The 18829-nt window shown below is 39.7% G+C and overlaps 1 protein-coding gene across 2 annotated transcripts in view; it reads right to left on the bottom strand.

Moving 5' to 3' along the window:
- Window positions 1-18829, bottom strand: part of SLIT3 (slit guidance ligand 3) — a 1050869-nt gene that overhangs the window by 344432 nt on the left and 687608 nt on the right. For both annotated transcript variants that reach the window (XM_073573732.1, XM_073573731.1), the window contains exon 7: window positions 8040-8111. In XM_073573732.1, coding sequence (XP_073429833.1) covers window positions 8040-8111 — 72 coding nt within the window. The remainder of the gene's footprint in view (window positions 1-8039; window positions 8112-18829) is intronic.

Here is an 18829-nt window from a genome sequence, read left to right as displayed (position 1 = left end):
TGAAAAGTTGTTAATGGCTAATAAATTGCTCAGTAGCACAGATGAACCATCAGAGCACGCTAGGGTTGTAAATCCAAAAGTTAGGAAAGAAAAATTAAAAGAGGTAGGAAGTAACCGACTTTAACGACCTTCTGACAAAAGATGAAGAACAAAAGCAATATGTCCTGCAAGTTGTAAGCAAATGCCGAGCATTATATTCTGACGTTTCAAAAACTACTTTAACAAAAGCTCTAGAATAGATTAGATAACTATGTAAAATTATCAGCTCATGTAGGTTAGCGTGCTCTGATGGTTCATCTGTGCTACTGAGCAATTTATTAGCCATTAACAACTTTTCATTGTCTGTAATGGTGGGATCAAAAAACGATAATCCCACCAACTCTGCATTCAAATACCACAAATGGTTCGAAAATTTGGTCAGGGCTATTTCTGCAATGTTGTTGTCACATTCTTTATAGTCTAACAGACTATGCAAAATACCTAAATCTTAAAATACCTCAATTTGGATTTTTTCAAACTTTGAGCGACGAGCGGCACGGGTTAACGTCGTTTGATCGAGCTCAAATTTTGGCTATCTCAATATCTGGAAAGGGGAATCGTTTTGTGGGGTCCAGACGAACAAGATTCTGCCATTTTTTCCCCCCCATATGAGATCCGGTCACCCTACTGCACACCCATGTAAAGTATAGGGAAAAAATGCATGCGTTTTTTCACGCACAAAAACAGCGCAAAAAAACGCAAGTGTGAAACCAGCCTCAGACATCTCTTTTCAACAATGTTTCCACAGAATTAAAAAAATAAATAAAACTCATGAAATAGACCTGGACAGAAATGATGGTACCCCTGAAAATAACGTGACAAAATCATGTTAAATCAAGGTGTGTCCACTAATGAGCATCACAGGTGTCTACAATCTTGGAAGCAGTGAGTGGGCTGTATAGAGGGCTACAGATACTCACTGTGCTGTTTGGTGACATGGTGTTTATCACCCTCAACATGGACAAGAGGAAGTGAAGGAAAGAGTTGTCTCAGGAGATTAGAAAGAAAATGATAGTCTTATAATTTTTTCCTTTAATATGTTTGTCTATCTCCAAGCAGCTTGATGTTCCTGTGACTACAGCTGCACATATTATTCATAAATGTAAGCTTCATGGGACTGTAGCAAACCTCCCTGGTCGTGGCCACAGGAGAAAAGTTGATGACAAATCAAAGAGACGGATAATATGAATAGTAACAAAAGAGCCCAGAAAAACTTCTAAACAGATTAAAGGTGAGTTTCAAGCTCAAGGAACATCAGTGACAGATCACACCTCCGTTGTTGTATGAGTAAAAGTGGACTTCAAGGGAGACGACCAAGGAGAAAAAAATTATAAAAACGTCAGATTGGAATTTGCCAAACTACATGCATGTTGACAAGCCACAAAGCTTCTGGGAGAATGTCCTATGGACAGATGAGACAAAAATGGAACTTTTTGGCAAGGCACATCAGCTCTATGTTCCCATATAGAAAAATGAAGCATAGCAAGAAAAGAACACTGTTCCTACTGTGAAACATGGAGGAGGATCTGTTATGTTCTGGGGCTGCTTTGCTGCATCTGCCACAAGGTGTCTAGAATCTGTGCAGGGTACAATGAAATCTCAAAACTATCAAGGGATTATAGAGAGAAATGTGCTGCCCAGTGTCAGAAAGCTTGGCCTCAGTCACATGTCATGGGTATTGCAACAGGATAATGACCCAAAACACACAGCTTAAAACACCCAAGAATGGCAAGAGGAAAAACATCGGACTATTCTGAAGTGGCTTTCTATGAGCCATGACCTAAATCCTATTGAACATCTTTGGAAAGAGCTAAAACATGCCGTCTGGAAAAGGCAACTTTCAAACATGAGACAACTGAAGCAGTATACTCTTGAGGAGTGGGCCAAAATACCTGTCAAGAGGTGCAGAAGTCTCATTGACAGTTACAGGAATTATTTGATTGCAGTGATTGCCTCAAAAGGTTGTGCAACAAAATATTAAGTTAAGGGTACTATCATTTCTGTCCAGGCCTATTTCATGAGTTTTATTTTTTTTTTTTAATTCTGTGGAAGCTTGGTTGAAAAGCAATGTCTTACTTTCATTTGCTCATTTTCATAGATTTTTTAGTTATTATTACTCTTGTCAGATTCAAGTTATCTCTGTGACCATTGTGGGTTTTTCTGTCATTAAATGAGGGGTACGAACAATTTTGACCATGTGTGAACAACTGGCGAAGTATGTACATGTAAGATGACAAATACTCAAAAGAAATTAGCAGACAACAGTTCTTCTCATTGGAACAGCCAAAATAAATTTTATTTTGAAAAGCTAGATATATATTTTAGATGACTGTACTAAATGTCCTGACTTTCCCATGGATATGTATACAGTACTTGTAGTGGTCATGTGAGGCCTTGAGAAAGACAATTTAGTGGAGTTCCCTATATTCATCAAATAGAGAATCATCAAAGACAGGAGAAGAAGAAAAATGTGGGGTTAATGAAAAAACTGGAAGGGATTGGAGTAAGAATAAAATGTGGCTGAAGAAAACAGAATACAGGGAGAAAATTTTCAGAGGAAGCTAAAGAAATGTGTACTGGGGTTGAAATAGAGATCTGCTCCAAACACTTGAGTGGTTTAAAGATTACTTTAATTCAAACCAGTACTACCCACTTATTTTACGCCACTCAGCCGCTTATTCCTGGCACTCATGTGGCGCACTACTGTAAGACAACAAGCAGGAACACGGGATGCAGTGACGGGACGCAAGCAGAGCAAGGGTTAACAGGTTTATTTACAGAGGAATGTACTCCAGGCAGGGAGTGAGGGATTGTAGGGTGATGATAAGGAATGGGGGAAGAACTGGTAGAGTGGCAGAATAGGTCAGGGACGAACGAAAGTTCAGTAATAAAGAGGTGAAACTTATCTGTCTGTAGTGTTCTTGGGTGCAGCTCCTCCGGGTTCCAACAGTGGCAACAACAACAGCGGCACGTGATGTCTCGGTGAGGTCTGTGACAGGTGGGGATCCAAGGGTGGCACCACAACAGCGGCGCAGGACGTCTCGGCGAAGTCTCTGGGAAGCACGAAGATTTCCCATGCTCAAACGTATCTAGCACGGTACCAAGTCTAGTGTGGGGGAATCACCGGAACGGGACTTCGCTCTGCGGTGTACACAATTCCTTGATTGCGAGGCTCTGTTCTAGCCATCTGTCTCGCTTTCTCTGTGTGTCGCACTCACAGTGCAATCTCTGCCTTCACTAGGGTCACCTCCTAGCGTGGAGGGTAACAGAGAGCTGACAGTCAGTCATCCACAAATGGTGGAGCTGTATGCAGGGGTCCGTCAAGTAGGGGGTCACTCTTAGGCAGAGCGTGTGCGGTACTCACTATCCCGTCGAGTCGGCTTAGTTCTGCTCTGATGGCATGGCTCTGCTGGCATGGCTCCGCTCTACAGGCAATGGGGGCTCATTCTATACAGCCCATCACCAAACAAGTAATTTATGGTGGGGGAAGCAGAGCGTGCTGTTCTCTGCTCTGCACGCTGCTCTCTGCACTGTCCTCCGCACTGCTCTGTGCCGGCGCCAGACTGACCTTTTTGGCGCGCTTCTCCCTTTTATCCCCCTGCTGCTGTGTGTGCTTTCCCAACTCTCCACGGTGAGCAGGAAGCTCCGTCTCCCTCCTCCTTCCCTACTGCAGCAGGGGAAGGTCAGCCTCTCTCAGGCTTCTCCCCGGGAACAAAGGATGCAGCCTTTCCAGTTTCGGACCCGGCATGCACGTACCCGCCGTCCGGTCTATCTCCTTACACTACTAGAATATTAAAAGAGAGGAGCACTAGCTCGATATCCTAGGCTTTAAAATGCCATACAGAAACTAATTTTTCAGGTCCTATTTTTGAATACTGCAGATTAGAAGATAGAGGTTGTGGTGTTGACTTCCCTCATTCAGAACACGATTGGTATACAGCATGGATACTAGGCAGCACTCACTGCATTGTCTAGAGTAAACTAATATATATATATATATATACACATACACTACCGTTCAAAAGTTTAGGGTCACTTAGAAATGTCCTTATTTTTGAAAGAAAAGCACAGTTTTTTCAAATGAAGCTAAATGATTCAGAAATACACTCTATACATTGTTAATGTGGTAAAACGACTATTCTACCTGCAAACATCTGGTTTGTAATGCAATATCTTCATAGGTATATAGAGGCCCATTTCCAACAACCATCACTCCAGTGATGGTCCCTTGAGTTTGCTAACTGTGTAAGAAGGCTAATGGATGGTTAGAATAACATTGAAAACCCTTGTGCAAATATGTTAACACAGCTGAAAACAGTTTGGCTGATTAGAGAAGCTATAAACATGACCTTGCTTTAAGCTAGTTGATAATCTGGAGCATTACATTTGTTGGTTCCATTAAACTCTCAAAATGGCCAGAATAAAAGAACTTTCCTATGAAACTCGACAGTCTATTCTTGTTCTTAGAAATGAAGGCTATTCCATGTGAGAAATTGCCAAGAAATTGAAGATTTCCTACAAAGGTATGTACTACTCCCTTCATAGGAGAGCACAAACAGGCTCTAACCAGAGTAGAAAGAGAAGTGGGAGGCCCCACTGCACAACTAAGCAACAAGACAAGTACATTAGAATCTGTAGTTTGAGAAATCGACGCCTCACAGGTCCTCAACTGGCAGCTTCATTAAATAGTACACGCAAAACGCCAGTGTCAACGTCTACAGTGAAGAGGCAACTCTGGGATGCTGGTCTTCAGGGCAGAGTGGCAAAGAAAAAGCCATATTTGAGACTGGCTAATAAAAGGAAAAGATTAATATGGGCAAAAGAACACAGACATTGAAAGTGTTATGGATAGACGAATCCAAGTTTGAGGTGTTTGGATCACACAGAAGAACATTTGTGAGATACAGAACAACTGAAAAGATGCGGGAAGAGTGCCTGTTGCCATCTGTCAAGCATGGTGGAGGTAATGTGATGGTCAGGGGTTGCTTTGGTGCTGGTAAAGTGGGAGATTTATACAAGGGAAAAGGGATTTTGAATAAGGAAGGTTATCATTCCATTTTGCAACGCCATGCCATACCCTATGGACAGTGCTTGATTGGATCCAATTTCATCCTACAACAGGACAATGACCTAAAGCACACCTCCAAATTATGCAAGAACTATTTAGGGAAGAAGCAGGCAGCTGGTATTCTATCTGTAATGGAGTGGCCAGCGCAGTCACCAGATCTCAACCCCATTGAGCTGTTGTGGCATCAGCTTGACTGAATGGTATGCAAAAAGTGCCCATCAAGCCAAACCAACTTGTGGGAGAGGCTTCTGGAAGCATGGGGTGAAATTCCTCCAGATTACCTCAGCAAATTAACTGCTAGAATGCCAAAGGTCTGCAATTGATGCAAAGGGAGCATTCTTTGACGAAACCAAAGTTTGAAGGAGAAAATTATTATTTCAAATAAAAATCTTTTATTCGAACCTTGACAATTTCGGGACTAGATTTTAAATTCACTTGGCAACTCATTTGATTAATAAAAGTATGAGTTTTCATGAAAAACATACAATTGTCTGGGTGACCTTAAACTTTTGAATGGTAATAATAATAATAATTTTATATCTATAGCGCCAACATATTCCTCAGCAGCACTTTACATTATAGAGGGGACTTCTACAGACAATAGATATTACAGCACATGAATAAACCCGTAGGTCAAAACTGATATATATATATATATACAGTCATATGTAAAAGTTTGGGCACCCCTATTAATGTTAACCTTTTTTCTTTATAACAATTTTGGTTTTTGCAACAGCTATTTCAGTTTCATATATCTAATAACTGATGGACTCAGTTATATTTCTGGATTCAAATGAGGTTTATTGTACTAACAGAAAATGTGCAATCTGCATTTAAACAAAATTTGACCGGTGCAAAAGTATGAGCACCCTTATCATTTTCTTGATTTGAAAACTCCTAACTACTTTTTACTGACTTCCTGAAGCACTAAATTGGTTTTGTAACCTCATTGAGCTTTGAACTTCATAGCCAGGTGTATCAAATCATGAGAAAAGGTATTTAAGGTGGCCACTTGCAAGTAGTTCTCCTATTTGATTCTCCTATGAAGAGTGGCATCATGGGCTCCTCAAAACAACTCTCAAATGATCTGAAAGCAAAGATTATTCAACATAGCTTTTCAGGGGAAGGATACAAAAAGTTGTCTCAGAGATTTAACCTGTCAGTATCCACTGTGAGGAACATAGTAAGGAAATGGAAGAACACAGGTACAGTTCTTGTTAAGCCCAGAAGTGGCAGGCCAAGAAAAATATCAGAAAGGCAGAGAAGAAGAATGGTGAGAACAGTCAAGGACAATCCACAGACCACCTCCAAAGACCTGCAGCATCATCTTGCTGCAGATGGTGTCACTGTGCATCGGTCAACAATACAGCGCACTTTGCACAAGGAGAAGCTGTATGGGAGAGTGATGCGAAAGAAGCCGTTTCTGCAAGCACGCTACAAACAGAGCCGCCTGAGGTATGCAAAAGCACATTTGGACAAGCCAGTTACATTTTGGAAGAAGGTCCTGTGGACTGATGAAACAAAGATTGAGTTGTTTGGTCATACAAAAAGGCGTTATGCATGGAAGCTAAAAAACACAGCATTTCAAGAAAAACACTTGCTACCCAGAGTAAAATTTGGTGGAGGTTCCATCATGCTTTGGGGCTGTGTGGCCAATGCCGGCACCGGGAATCTTGTTAAAGTTGAGGGTCACATGGATTCAACTCAGTATCAGCAGATTCTTGACAATAATGTGCAAGAATCAGTGACGAAGTTGAAGTTACGCAGGGGATGGATATTTCAGCAAAACAATGATCCAAAACACCGCTCCAAATCTACTCAGGCATTCATGCAGAGGAACAATTACAATGTTCTGGAATGGCCATCCCAGTCCCCAGACCTGAATATCATTGAACATCTGTGGGATGATTTGAAGCGGGCTGTCCATGCTCGGCGACCATCAAACTTAACTGAACTGGAATTGTTTTGTAAACAGGAATGGTCACAAATACCTTCATCCAGGATCCAGGAACTCAGTAATAGCTACAGGAAGCGACTAGAGGCTGTTATTTTTGCAAAAGGAGGATCTACGAAATATTAATGTCACTTTTATGTTGAGGTGCCCATACTATTGCACCGGTCAAATTTTGTTAAAATGCAGATTGCACATTTTCTGTTAGTACAATAAACCTCATTTGAATCCAGAAATATAACGGAGTCCATCAGTTATTAGATATATGAAACTGAAATAGCTGTGCAAAAACCAAAATTGTTAAAAAGAAAAATGGTTAACATTAATAGGGGTGCCAAACTTTTACATATGACTGTGTATATATATATATATATATATATATAAAATATGTTTTGCTGTGCTTAATGGAGTCGGTGAAACCCTAAGATTTTCCTCCACCACATTAAGTGCTGCAAGGGGTTAACAGCTATTTTATATAATGTGCTGTTTTTTTTTTTTGTGGACAACCATAGAGTGGGTGGGAGGTTGTCCACCTTATCTCCAGCCCAGGAAGTTGTCTGGTGCTTAAAAAGCTAGCTTCCAAAGGCAGTCAATGTTCAGTTTCTGTAGAGGAATACTCCAGAGAAGTGGTTGTGCCGGAACCAACCTGAACCGTGTGTGTTTTGCTAATTGTGAGCAGGAGGAACCCCGCTACCAATAGGACTGTGCTTAGTGCTACCACTTTGCTTTGTTTTGCTGTTTTTACCCAGAGGGCCGTGTTTCTTTTACTTCAGCTTGGTTTATGCTGCCTATAATAAACCAAAGGATGTTCTTAAAGTTCACCAGTGTTCCTGTGTCTACCTCCGTGTACCGATGAGTGAGCTGATCTACCACAATATATATATGTGACTATTTACACAGGTATATGATACTGTATAAGGAAAGATAACTATATTCAACACTATTACAAAAAAATCAGAAATTATGGATAAAAATACTTACAATGTGCGAATCTTTGGCATATGATTGAAACTTGTGAGTGGGATTCTTGTGATGTTGTTATTGTTGAGTGTACTAAAAGAGAAAAAAATGTATTATTTACATATCATTGTTTTTCTAAAAAAAAGTAGACCATGGAAGCCATTTTCATAGCCATCAGTAGATTTACATCTCATGACTAGCATCGCTTTCATATACCACTAGTAAAGAGAAAGTACATTTTATTTCACCTGGCAAATAGCAAAAACTGGAAAAACGCGACCAAAATCCAAATATACAAAAGTATAACAATGTTTATTTAGAATATACAGATACATGGAGGAGGGAAAAGGTTACCCCAAAAAGGCACAAGTTGGAAAAAAAGGACACTCAAAGGGTCAAAACATTCATACTGTATATGTTAAACATGAAGGCAAATAGATAAGGTGATCACAGATAGCGTGGGGTGACGCTCTTGGATCCAGCTCCTACCCGCTGTGATCACTTCAGGTATTTGTCGGTCTACAAAACTATTTGGGGTGTGGGTTACTGTACGGTATACTGACCTAACCTTTTTGGCTGGACACTGATAATAGATTTGGTATCATCTGCTTATATGGCCTTTTGGCCTGATAATGATTGCTATTTAGCCTGTTTATTATCTACTATGTGATATATATTTTTCTTTGCACATTTATGATACACTGGTCTATCTGTGATCACCTTATCTATTTGCCTTCATGTTTAACATATACAATATGTATGTTTTGACCCTTTGAGCGATCCCTTTTTGGGGTAACCTTTTCCCCCCTCCATGTATCTGTATATTCTAAATAAACTGTTATACTTTTGTATATTTGGATTTTGGTCGCGTTTTTCCAGTTTTTGCTATTATATGCGATTTTTCCACACTATAGGTCCTGATTTATTTCTGATTCACACAATACCTTCATGGTGTATTTATGTGATGTACCTCACGAGATATTTATGTTCACCTGGCAAATAGTAGCAAGCAGAACAGATATGTGTACAACAGTCAAATTAGGATGTACCCATAAAGTGATTATATATATGCTCAAAATTTCAAATAATATTTACAGACACAGTCATACACGAGAACATGAACAAGCAGCAGGAATAGAAGACACAAAACTATAATAACTAAAGATTCTGTATCTATGGCAGTAAATGGTTGAGTAGAACTGCTGGGGTACGGGTGTTACATCTCTAACACAAGTAGTCATAGCTAGAAAATATCAGCAAATTACCAGAGAAAAACAAGCTAGGTAAAAGCAGCTACAGAAATGCTATAGAACATGGTTTAGTATTATTATAAATGGAAAGCTCTTAAGTAAAAAATAAAAGGGCTTCATTTCCACAATGACATAGGGACTTTAAAGACGGCATGCTATTGTGCACAAGCACCAACATAACTTGAAGACTAGGTATATGTCATATGCTGTTGTAACATCAGCATGTAGTCAAGCTTGCCAGGGTGGAAATCCCCCTGTACACATTACAGTCAGCATCCCCCCATTTCTGCAGCACAGGTCGATCATCTGCTGTTATATGATAGAGCCCCTTGATTCTCTCTGACAATGTGGAGATGGGGCAATGGAAGATTTCGTCAGGGGAGTCTACCAAAACATGCGTCAGGGCGTGCATCCACAACCTTCCAGGACCGTCACTTTGATTAGGTAATATTTCATGCTGTACATGCTTACAGAATATTGGAACCTTAATCTTATGCCCTACAGGCTGATCATTTGGTTCAATAGTATTTGTGTACTTTATACGTTCTATTTTTGCTTTTTTCTGGTATATCAATTGTGGTACAGTAATTATTATTTATATGCTCTCATTTTTAGCTATTTGAATTATTTGGCTCATTTGTATTTATTGGATAGAGAAATATATTTTTGTAACATAAATTTGTATAACTAATTCAACATGTAATTTAATCAGGGTGAAATAATTTATGTGGAAATAATGTGATTTATATATATGGGGTTTTTTTACCCCAGATTGAGTGTTTTTAACGTTTTTCCCGGATATGTATTTTATTATTTAATGCTCATTTTTTCTTTTTGTAATTATATTTTGTGGTGCACCTTTTTAAGCACTTTTTGTTGCCAATAATTTCAGTAAAGGCATTATTTCTATCAAACCAAATTTCCCTGTCTTAATATTAATATATTTAATTTATTAATATATATATATATATATATATATTTTTTTTTTTTTTTTTCGTTGGTGGTCTAATACTGTCTCCTGGTTTTTAGGTTCACTAAATTTGAGGGGTATCCATTCTTTCTTTTTCTTTTAGGTTGGGCGGATAAATTTAATTTTATATTTAACCATATTTTGATATATATTGTATTACGTTGAATTTTAGGGTAATTAACTTTAGGATATATATATATATATTTTTTTTTTACGTCTTTCCTATTTTTGGGTTTCTAATAATGGTGTGAATAGTCCATGTTCCTTCTCCTCTTCCTCCTGTACCTCCACGTCTTTCCTATTTTTGCGTTTCTAATAATGGTGTGAATAGTCCATGTTCCTTCTTCTCTTCCTCCTGTACCTCCATCTCATCCATCATCCCCTGAAGCTTTTTTTATTCTATAAGCCATAGAAGTAGGATACTAACACTGATGATGGCATCATCAATGCTGGCCATGTTCGTGGAGTACTCAAAGCAGCGCAACACGGCACACATACCCCGCATGGAGACACTTGTTGGTTGTGAAATGGTATTGTTCCGCAGAGTGAGCCAACCGTGCTTACTGAAGCTCAAACTCCAGTATCACCTGGTGTTGCTCACACAGTCTATCCAGCATGTGCAAGGTAGAGCTCCATCTTGTGGTTACATTGCATGAAGCTGAAGCAGACAGGTGAACAGCAGCAGGGTGAAAACGCCGAAAGTCCGTAGAGAAGGCCCACAATTTCAGCAGCAGCTCTGACAGATCTGTGCAATTTTTAAGGAAACTTTGCACCACCAAATTAAACACATATGACAGTCAAGGGATGTGCGTCAAACCGGCTAGACCTAGATTTGCTACAAGATTTTGCCTGTTATCGCACACCAAGAGTTCGGGCTTGAGGTTCAGCAGCACCAACCATTCATATGTCTGTTCTTTGACCCCCATCCACAGCTCTTTCCCACACTTTCAGACCAGGTAAAAAGACACTGGATTAAGTGTAGTAGTAGGAGGAGGCAATATGAACAGAGAAAAAGCTAGTGGCCATCTGCACAGTAGAGTTCTACTTAATGGCTAGGGGCCAGCATCAGCGCTTTGTAGCAGCTTAGGGCACAGTAGCAGCCAACTTAATTGCTAGGGGCCAGTCTTGGCACTTTTGTACCCTGCTCCCTCGTTTGCTGGGCAGCGTGACTTTTACCTTTTCCTCTCCCTCATCACTCAGATTGGCTTTGACTCCATGTGGGTCTAGGACCTCTTTATCTCCCATTGCATCGTCACACCTCTCCAGTCTGTTCGTTACTCTGCTACCCTACTAATCTACTTTTGCTCATGCAACTCCTCTGCTTCTCCCCTCTGCAAATCTCTTCATTGTCTCCAAATTCCACAATGTAGCCACTTCAAGCTACTAACACTGACTTACAAAGCCATACATAATCTTTCTCCATCATATATCCCTGAACTAATCTCACAATCTCTCCCACAACCTAATTTCTGGTCCTCTCAAGACCTCCTTCTCTCCTTCACAATATTACATTCGTCATCCAATCGCCATCAAGACTTCTCCCAAGTGTCCCCCATCCTGTGGCCCAACACATTCGATTATCTACTATATTCAGAAATTTCAAGAGGATCTTGAAAACCCATGTCTTCAGAACTGCTTTCAGCCAGCAATGACCCTGCTGCCACATCACCAACATTAGAGCTGTTGCAGCCTCTGAACCTACTGTCTCCTTTTCCACTAGCCTGCAAAGGTAGGGTCTTACTCCCTTCTGTACCTGTCTGTCACTATTAGTTTGTTCATTGTAATTTCTATTTGTGTTTTGTATGCAACCTCTTCTCATGTACAGCACCATGGAATCAATAGTGCCCTAAAAAAAATGTATAATAATAATCCTCCGCTTGATGTTCCACCCAGTCTTCACACCTACATTCCTTGTCGAACTACACCCAGTAGAAAGTTGCAACAGTTGGCACCTGTGTTTTATCATCATCATGAGAGATGTGCATCCGTGGTCTGCTGACCTTTTGCACTAACCCCCCACGTACTTATACTCCAACAGAATAAGTGGTTGGGCAACAGTGCATTCAATCTCTTATAATTGTGGGCAATGCTAGGTGGATGACCTGTGGAACCACAGCCACCATGGGACAAGGTGCAAATTCTACGCTTTCAGCAGGGGACCGTGTGGAAGATAAAGCAAAGGAACTGAAGGCACTCTAAACCATCCAATCTAAAACCACCTCTAATTCTTTTGGCCTCACCATTTGTCCAGCGGTACTCTTTCCCACGAAACTACACAGAACATCCTATCGCTTGCATGCACCAGATGAAGGTGTTTCATTTGGGCATGTAGCAGGCACAGATCGACCACATCCTCTCTCTCTCTGCAGCAGCTACATCACTGCCACAAGCAACACGGCCACGTTCCCTATTTATTGCTCTCCTCATTGTTTTCAACCCAAAAAAGTACTGAGTATTATACAACATGTATACAGAGAGATAGTTGCCAGCATATTATTATACTGCATTTTCAGAGTACCCCCCAAAAAAATACCACCACAAAACCAATACTGTCTACCTCTTTCACCACCACCTCAACCTCTACCTCCATCTCCTAGTTTTAGGCTACTTTCACACTTGCATTTTTTTGCTGCGCGCTTTTTGCACACACAAACGCATGAAAAAACGCATCATGCGTTTGTGTGCGATTTTTTACCGGTTTTGGTGCATTTTTTTTAAAAACGCATGTTTTTTTGCGCGTACGTGCGCATTACAATTCGCACGTATGCGCACCCATAGACTTTAATGGGTGTTTTGCTGTAAAAAACGCATTGCGTGCGCATGCGTTTTTTGGGGGCAAGTCGGACGCACAAAAAATGCAACAGGATGCATTTTGTGCCCCCGAGCGCACACTGCAAAAAAACGCATGTGCATACAAACGCGTACGTGCGCATATGTATGCGCACATATGCGCACCCATGTTAAAGTATAGGGGAAAAAACACATGCGTTTTTTTGCGCTAAAAAGCAGCACAAAAAAACGCAAGTGTGAAACCAGCCTTAGATTTTAATTTTTTTTAAAATTCTCTATCCTTTTAAGTCAGTTCCATAACAAAAACAAAGCCCCCCCCCCCCAAAAAAAAAAACAGTGTTAGATTCCTTTTTCCTTGCCTCTTCCACCTCCTCCTCAGCTAGGATCTCCGCCTCCTGGTTCAAGATTATTTTTTCTTTTTTTTTGTCCTGTGCTATTTTAAATTATTTCCCTATCCACATTTGTTTGCAGGGCATCTGTTCTTCTCTTAAGCCCCCGTCACACATAGCGATCTCACTAGTGAGATCGCTGCCGAGTCACAAGTTTTGTGACACAACAGCGATCTCACCAGCGAGATCGCTGTGCGTGACACTTACCAGCGACTGGCCCCTCTGCCGGTTATCGCTGATCGTCCTGGAATGGCCAGGACATTTTTTTGATCGCTGGTCTCCCGGTGGCCAGCACGCATCGCTGCGTGTGACAGGCGGGAGACCAGCGATCAGCGAGCTGGCGCTGGTAACTAAGGTAAACACAGGGTTTCTAAGCGGCGCGCAGCGCTTAGAAACCCGATGTGTACCTTAGTTACCAGTGCGCTGGTGCAGGGAGCTGGCAACCAAGGTACACACTGGGTTTCTAAGTGCCGCGCGCCGCTTAGAAACCCGATGTTTACCTTGGTTACCAGCTCCCTGCACCAGCATGCTGGTAACTAAGGTACACAGTGGGTAACTAAGCGACCCCCTGTCGCTGGTGCTGATCGCTGGTGAAGCTGCCTCTTTGGCAGCTCACCAGCGATCATGTAGCGACACACCAGCGATCCTGACAAGGTCATATCGATGTCGGGATTGCTGGTGCATCGCTATGTGTGACGGGGCCCTGACCCTCATTTAGCTTCCTTTTGCAGCTCCCTATCCCTGACTATGTTTGGGTCCCCATTGACTTCTATTGGTTTTGTTTGGGTTATCGGTTTTCTTATAACGATCTCTAACCACTAAATAGTCTACCACTTCATCTGCCAAACTAGGCTTCATCTGAATGGGGAGTGAAAATGAGACAAGACATAGCTCACAAAGAAAACATTGTGAGTGTAAGATGGGTGGCAAAGTGTGTTTATCAATCACAGTATTCTGATGCATTGTGTATGTGAATGTTTGCATATTAGCACAAATACCCTAATTTAATTCTAAAGGTATGTGGGCCCTATTTTTTCCTTTTGTAGTACTTATTGGAGGCTGTGTCCCTCTACAGGGCTCAGTACCCTTATTCACTCATCTTTCCTTTTCACTCCCCATACAGATGAGACCTGGTTTGGCACATGGAGAGGATGGACATTTAGTGGTTAGGGACCATCCATATTAAAGGTATAGTATAACGTGGTTAGACGACTTTTGCACTTTTTGATCAAAAACCACTAAACGGGTTATAAGACACACTTTTTTCGCAAAAAAATATCGGAGAAAATGGAGGTGAGTCCTACAATCCGAATGTAGCAACCGGGGAGGTGCTGAGGTGGAGCGGCATCCCAGGAGGTAGGATCGCTGCGTAGGAAGCTGATGGTGGCAGCAGGAGTGGAGCATTGCTGCGGACACCAGGCTGAAAGGAGGGGCTGTTATGCGCTGGGGGCTTTCACAAAATCTTTGGCGCAGAGATCTCAAACCATGCTTGTGCTGTCTCTGGCGGACATTTTCCCGAAGTCCATCGCATTGAAAAGGATGGACAGTGCGGGTACTCCTGACATTTTGTGAAAGCCTGGGGCCCGCTGCAGCTTTGCACCGCCGAACACCCCCTCCTCCCTGCCTGGGACCCGCAGCTTCCTGCAGCAGCAAAGGTAAAACTTTTAACCACACTCTGATATTGTTTTAAAAAACAAACAAATCGAGTATTACTTCACCTCCCTGGGTATAGTGCCAGCTCTAAAAATTGCTAATATTCATTATTGTAAAATTAGATGTGAATTTGGGGTTCAATAACAGTGTTTCACTACTAGGCACATTGAACACAATGATTGCTACCTTGGTCTCAATAATTAAGCTTAAAGATAATATGTATAAATCGGTTACTGATAGATTATATGGACAATACCAGATCATTTATCCATTATACAAAAATAATTGTTTTGTCCCTAAATAGCCTCATAGACAATTGATCCTGAGTTCCATTAGATATTACAGCCTACCTAGCTACTTTTGTACAATATGCAAGGTGATAGTATGTCACTCAGACTGGTAAAATAGCATGTAACGTGTCCTTTTCTGTTATTACAGATTAATAAATTAAAACATAAATGAAGATGAAAAAAACAAAGTTGGAGATACAATACAGATAAACAGGTCAGACAGCCTGACTTCTTTGTGAACATATCTTTTTATTATTTTTTTTTTTTTTCTAAAGTTGATCATGATTGTATATATTAGATGAAGGTCAGCTGAATCCGCCCATGTCTGGGGAAAATTAAATTTCAACATACCTAATTCCTTTGGCTCTCAAAAGAGAAAGGCGCTGTATTTGCCTCTTCCATTGAGAAGACATGTACAAACTGCGCTGAGCGTGCATGTGTATGAGAGGTTGGAAGGAATAAACTGTCATCTGAACAAGAATTTGTCCAAAAACTAACGAAACTGGATTTGATGATAATGTATAAAATATTCCAGAATGCCTTTGAAGTAATACATAACACTTAATTTTTAACAATTTCCATAATTCCTCATTATCCTACAAGAAATTATTATACATATCTTTGTCTTTAGATCCTTTTACCTATTTGTTATGGTCTCACAATGATATTTATACTGCTTTGCCGCAAGTGTAATGTCTTTGTATGTGTTACTCCAGTACAGGAGTGGGGAACCTAAGGCTCTTTATTTATTTGCTAGTTTAGCTCATTGTTTATCTTCCATAGACTAAAATAAGACAGACTGGAGGTGGGTCGATCTACCTTATTTCGGTTTTTCCAAAAAGGGGGTCTGAAAGATACGGCATTCACCTACGGGACAGGACAATCTCTGTCATTTGTATATATATATATATATATATATATATATATATATATATATATATATATAAATCAAGAAAAAAGGGCAGCACTACCAAAATAATACAGCAGGTGCAAAACCTATTCAGCAGTGTCCAAACAGCCAAAATGACAAAAGGAAAAAAAATAGGCAGCACTCAAATTAAATATGAAAAAAGTGGATAATTAACTGATCCTCAGATGGCAACGTTTCAACGGTGACCCGTCTTTGTCAAGCCTTGACAAAGACGGGTCACCGTTGAAACGTTGCCATCTGAGGATCAGTAAAGTATCCACTTTTTTCATATTTAATTTGAGTGCTGCCTATTTTTTTCCATATATATATATATATATATATATATATATATATATATATATATATATATATATATATATATAGTCTTATTAGGGTCTCTCCCACTCAGTCTGTATATGCTGTAAACATAATGCTGTATACAATAGTAAAATGTTGCCAGTACTCCGTACAGAGGTAATGAACGGTAACATGTACAATGTGTGAATAAGAGTCAGATGAAGGAGAATTGTAACACCTAGAGTACCGCAGAGAAAGAGAAATAATAACTACAACTGAACAAAAAAATTTAAGGCTTCAACACTAAGGGATCTTATTATAAATTACAAATTAACAAACACTATCGATGAATATATAAGGTCTCTATTTGCCGAAAACAGGAAAATCTGTATTCTACAGTAGATAGATTATTACCATAATCTACCTTCGATGGTCAAGAAACGTGGCTAGAATTCTGTCTAACATCTGACATAGGTCCAACAACCACTGCTAATATGCTGGACTTAAAGAACCAGAAAACTGTAATTGGCTTATAAATGCTTCACTTCTATTTTACACAAAAAATAACTACTGTGTTCATTGCAGTATCAGTCCAGAAAACTGGAATTTTTGGCTGTTGGCAAGTTGGCATCTGTGTATGTATATGTTTAGCTATACGTATCTGAGTGAGTCAAACAATAATAGGACAAACTTCCTTCAGCTTTGTACTCAGGGTTTATGGATGTCATATTATGCATAGTAATGAATATAACAAACAATTACGTATTGTATTTTTACACTCATATGGATAGTTTATTTTCTTTTGCCTTTTGTAGTAGATTCATTACATGTAATACCTAGGTCAGTAGACTCTCCAGGACAAAAACTAATGTAATACCTAGGTCAGTAGACTCTCTAGGACTAATACTAATGTAATACCTAGGTCAGTAGACTCTTTAGGACTAATACTAATGTAATACCTAGGTCAGTAGACTCTCTAGGACTAATACTAATGTAATACCTAGGTCAGTAGACTCTCTAGGACTAATACTAATGTAATACCTAGGTCAGTAGACTCTCTAGGACTAATACTAATGTAATACCTAGGTCAGTAGACTCTCTAGGACTAAAACTAATGTAATACCTAGGTCAGTAGACTCTCTAGGACTAAAACTAATGTAATACCTAGGTCAGTAGACTCTCTAGGACTAAAACTAATGTAATACCTAGGTCAGTAGACTCTCAAGGACTAAAACTAATTTAATACCTAGGTCAGTAGACTCTCTAGGACTAATACTAATGTAATACCAAGGTGAGTAGACTCTCTAGGACTAATACTAATGCAATACCTAGGTCAGTAGACTCTCTAGTACTAATACTAATTTAATACCTAGGTCAGTAGACTCTCTAGGACTAAAACTAATGTAATACCTAGATCAGTAGACTCTCTAGGACTAATATTAATTTAATGCCTAGGTCAGTAGACTCTCTAGGACTAAAACTAATGTAATACTTAGTTCAGTAGACTATCTAGGACTAATACTAATTTAATACCTAGGTCAGTAGACTTTCTAGGACTAATACTAATTTAATACCTAGGTCAGTAGACTCTTTAGGACTAAAACTAATGTAACACCTAGGTCAGTAGACTCTCTAGGACTAAAACTAATGTAAAACCTAGGTCAGTAGACTCTCTAGGACTAAAACTAATGTAATACCTAGGTCAGTAGACTCTCTAGGACTTACAAATGTAATACCTAGGTCAGTAGACTCTCTAGGACTAATAGCAATGCAATACCTAGGTCAGTAGACTCTCTAGGACTAAAACTAATTTAATACCTAGGTCAGTAATTTCTCTAGCACTAATACTATTTTAATACCTAAGTCAGAAGTCTCTCTAGGACTTTCCTTCACATTAGTATAGATTTTAATAAAATACATTCCTGGAATCTTGTTTGAAAATGAAGCCAACTTCCTATTCCTATTTTTTACTACTATCTCTTCTATTTTAACATGATCAATTTTACATATAGATGGATAGTTAAAGGTTTTTTATTCTGTTGCGTAACTCACAACTTATGATTCATTATTATTGTGTTAGATTTCTTACGCTAAATTTTGGATTTGTCCCCCATGCGTTACAACCATATTCTGGTGTTCTAAAGGGTTACAGCTTTTTGTGTACCTTAACTCCTTTACCTAATAAAAGGCACAGGATTTAAAACCTCTAGTGTACATAATCACCAGCAAAACAATATCGCTGAATGTTTAGTAGCTAAAGAA

This window comes from Dendrobates tinctorius, unplaced genomic scaffold, assembly GCF_039654945.1.
Source record: "Dendrobates tinctorius isolate UK_male_01 unplaced genomic scaffold, ASM3965494v1 ptg000036l, whole genome shotgun sequence".
Taxonomy (NCBI): domain Eukaryota; kingdom Metazoa; phylum Chordata; class Amphibia; order Anura; family Dendrobatidae; genus Dendrobates; species Dendrobates tinctorius.
This window is presented reverse-complemented; position numbering and strand designations above follow the sequence as displayed.